This window comes from Carcharodon carcharias, chromosome 3 (assembly GCF_017639515.1).
Source record: "Carcharodon carcharias isolate sCarCar2 chromosome 3, sCarCar2.pri, whole genome shotgun sequence".
NCBI lineage: Eukaryota > Metazoa > Chordata > Chondrichthyes > Lamniformes > Lamnidae > Carcharodon > Carcharodon carcharias.
In genome coordinates this window covers 19,853-22,500 of record NC_054469.1, presented here as the reverse complement: position 1 = coordinate 22,500, position 2,648 = coordinate 19,853, and the positions used below count along the sequence as shown (strand labels likewise).

Sequence of the window (2,648 nt, the reverse complement as noted above, 5' to 3'; positions counted from 1 at the left end):
CAGCTGCTTCACAACTGCTTGCTTACCTTTTCCTGTAGATGGATGTCTCATCCTACAGTAGCCATCAGCGTCCTTGCATTAACCCTTTAAGCAACAGTGTCTTTCAAAACACCAATTCTTCCAGAATGTTCTCGTCCTTGGAGCCGAGCCATTTTCTGTGATTGACGTGTTCATGACAGGGGGGGGCCGGGACCTGTACAAACCGGGACAGGTTACACCTGAACAGAGCCGGGATTGAATTCCTCGCTAGTGCTGTTGGGGAGGGTCTAAACTATTGGCAGGGACGTGGGAAGCAGGAGATAATATCAGAGAGGAATACCAAAGGGCCACAGAATACTGGGAGAGACGGATAGCACGAGAGTAGAGAATAGTAAACTAATAGGTGGAGTCAGAGTAAAGAAGACAGTAACTGAGTCTAAATCAGGGTTACTGTGCATGTATGTGAATGCATAAGACCTTAAGACCATAAGACATAGGAGCAGAAATGAGGCCATTCGGCCCTTCGAGTCTGCTCCCCCATTCAAGCATGGCTGATAACTTTCTCAACCCCATTCTCCCACCTTCTCCCCGTAACCTTTGATCCCCTTACCAATCAAGAACCTATCTATCTCGGTCTTAAATACACTCAATGACCTGGCCTCCACTGCCTTCTGTGGCAATGAATTCCATAGATTCACCATTCTCTGGCTAAAGAAGTTTCTCCACATCTCTGTTCTAACAGGTCTTCCCTTTACTCTGAGGCTGTGCCCTCGGGTCCTAGTCTCTCCTACTAATGGAAACATCTTCCCCACGTCCACTCTATCCAGGCCTCTCAGTATTCTGTATGTGAATGCACGGAGTATGGTAAATAAGACTGGGGGGTTGAAGGTGCAGTTGGCCATGTGGAAATATGATATGGCGATAAGAGAGAGGGCAGGACTCTCAGTGCCATGCGGTAGGAGAGTTTGGAAAGGGGGAGGGGTGGTGGTCTTGGTTAAGGAGAGCACTGCACTGCTGGAGAGAGGAGATATCCCAGAGTGGGGGGGTCAAGGACAGAATCTATTTAGTTGGGGGTTAACGAACGAGGAGGTACAGTTACACGACTGGGTGTCACCAACCAGTGGGAAAGTTACCGGGAAACAGAGGAAATTACAGAGAGGTGCAAAAAACCTATCGATTAGTGACATTCTGAAAAGTGATGCAAAAGATAGAAAAGTTCTCTCTGCTTTCCTTTACTCTTAGGTCCCTCTGACAGCGATGAGGCCAGCGGGAGTGACGATGATTGGCTGCTTACTGACGCCGTGTCTCCACTCACTGAATTCCTTTCACTGAAACAGGAAGCCGCTGGGGGACCATTTTCACAGGCGGACGAGGAGCGTCTCAATGGGAAGGTAGCTCAGCAGCGGGACTAGCATGGCGGATAAAGCACGGTCAGCACCTGGGGGCCCAATCCTTCCACAACCGACGGGTCGACTCTGAGCTGCCGACTGGAGTGGCCAAAACCAGCCACTTGACCGATCGAAACCGTGATGGGCAGCGGCTGAAGAAGGCGGCTGACCACCACCTTCTCAAGGGGCAATTAGGGAGGGGCAACAAATGCTGGGCCCAGCCAGCGAAGCCCACGTCACAAGAATTCCTCATTTAAAAACTCAGAAAGCATAGATACTTTCGGGATTGATTGATAGATTTAAATAACGCCCAGCTTGAGTATCACTGAGAAAAGGGACACCTTGCTGAAGCTTTTCAACTTGCACTCATCAGGACAAACATCAAAAATACCAACTTTCAAACAGTCCCAACAATTTATATGACAGGGTGCTGATTGGTTGGCAAGTTGACTCTGATTGGTTGAGGCGTTGCCATGGGGATAGCAACAGAGAACTATTGGCTCCACCCCCACCCACCCCCCCCCCCCAAGCTCCCGGGTAATTCCAAAAAAGGCTCAAGGCTTGAACAGATTCCTTTAGTTTGCAGCCAATGGCTCCCAGATGTTGATGTGTGCCGACCAATCAGCATCCCTTTTTTCCCGTAGTGATAAATTGTTGCGGTGTTTTGAAATTTGGCACTCTTGTGTTTGTCCCGATGACTGGAAGGTGAGAAGCGTCAGCAAGATTGAAATGCAAAGCTTTCCCCCCTTGTGCCCAGCCGATGTTTAACCATTTCTCTTGTTCTGATGTTTGCAGACCCTGAACACTTTCACACCCTCACTTTTAAACTGTTTCTATTTCTTTCTCCTGTCCTTGATTTTCCTTTATCCGAAATCCACTCCCTGCCAACCTCCAAACCTCCTTCCCCCTGTCGATGCAACACCCCCACCCTGTCCCCCCAATCCTGCTTCTTTCATTTGCCTCACGCTATGACATTTGCTGGACTCCATGTCCAATGGGTCAATGTATGGGATGCATGTTCTGTCTTGTCACCATTCATGGCTTGGACCATCCATTTCTGCGTGGGTCATTGGCCTGGGTGGGTCATTGGCCTGGGTGGGTCATTGGCCTGGGTGGGTCATTGGCCTGGGCGGGTCATTGGCCTGGGTGGGTCATTGGCCTGGGTGGGTCATTGGCCTGGGGGTGGGTGGGCTGGGGTCTGTCTCGTCGGTGGCCCTTCCCTTGCTGGGTCCTCTCTGGCTGGGTGTCCATCGGTGGGTTGGGTCACTCCCAACAGGTCCA

At 50.5% G+C, this 2,648-nt stretch overlaps 1 protein-coding gene across 1 annotated transcript in view; it reads left to right on the top strand.

The window, feature by feature from the left end:
• Positions 1-1,391, top strand: part of LOC121275729 (spidroin-2-like) — a 39,977-nt gene extending 38,586 nt beyond the window's left edge. Inside the window, exon 4 of the mRNA XM_041183316.1 lies at positions 1,222-1,391. Coding sequence (XP_041039250.1) covers positions 1,222-1,391 — 170 coding nt within the window. The remainder of the gene's footprint in view (positions 1-1,221) is intronic.
• The last annotated feature ends 1,257 nt before the right edge of the window (positions 1,392-2,648 follow it).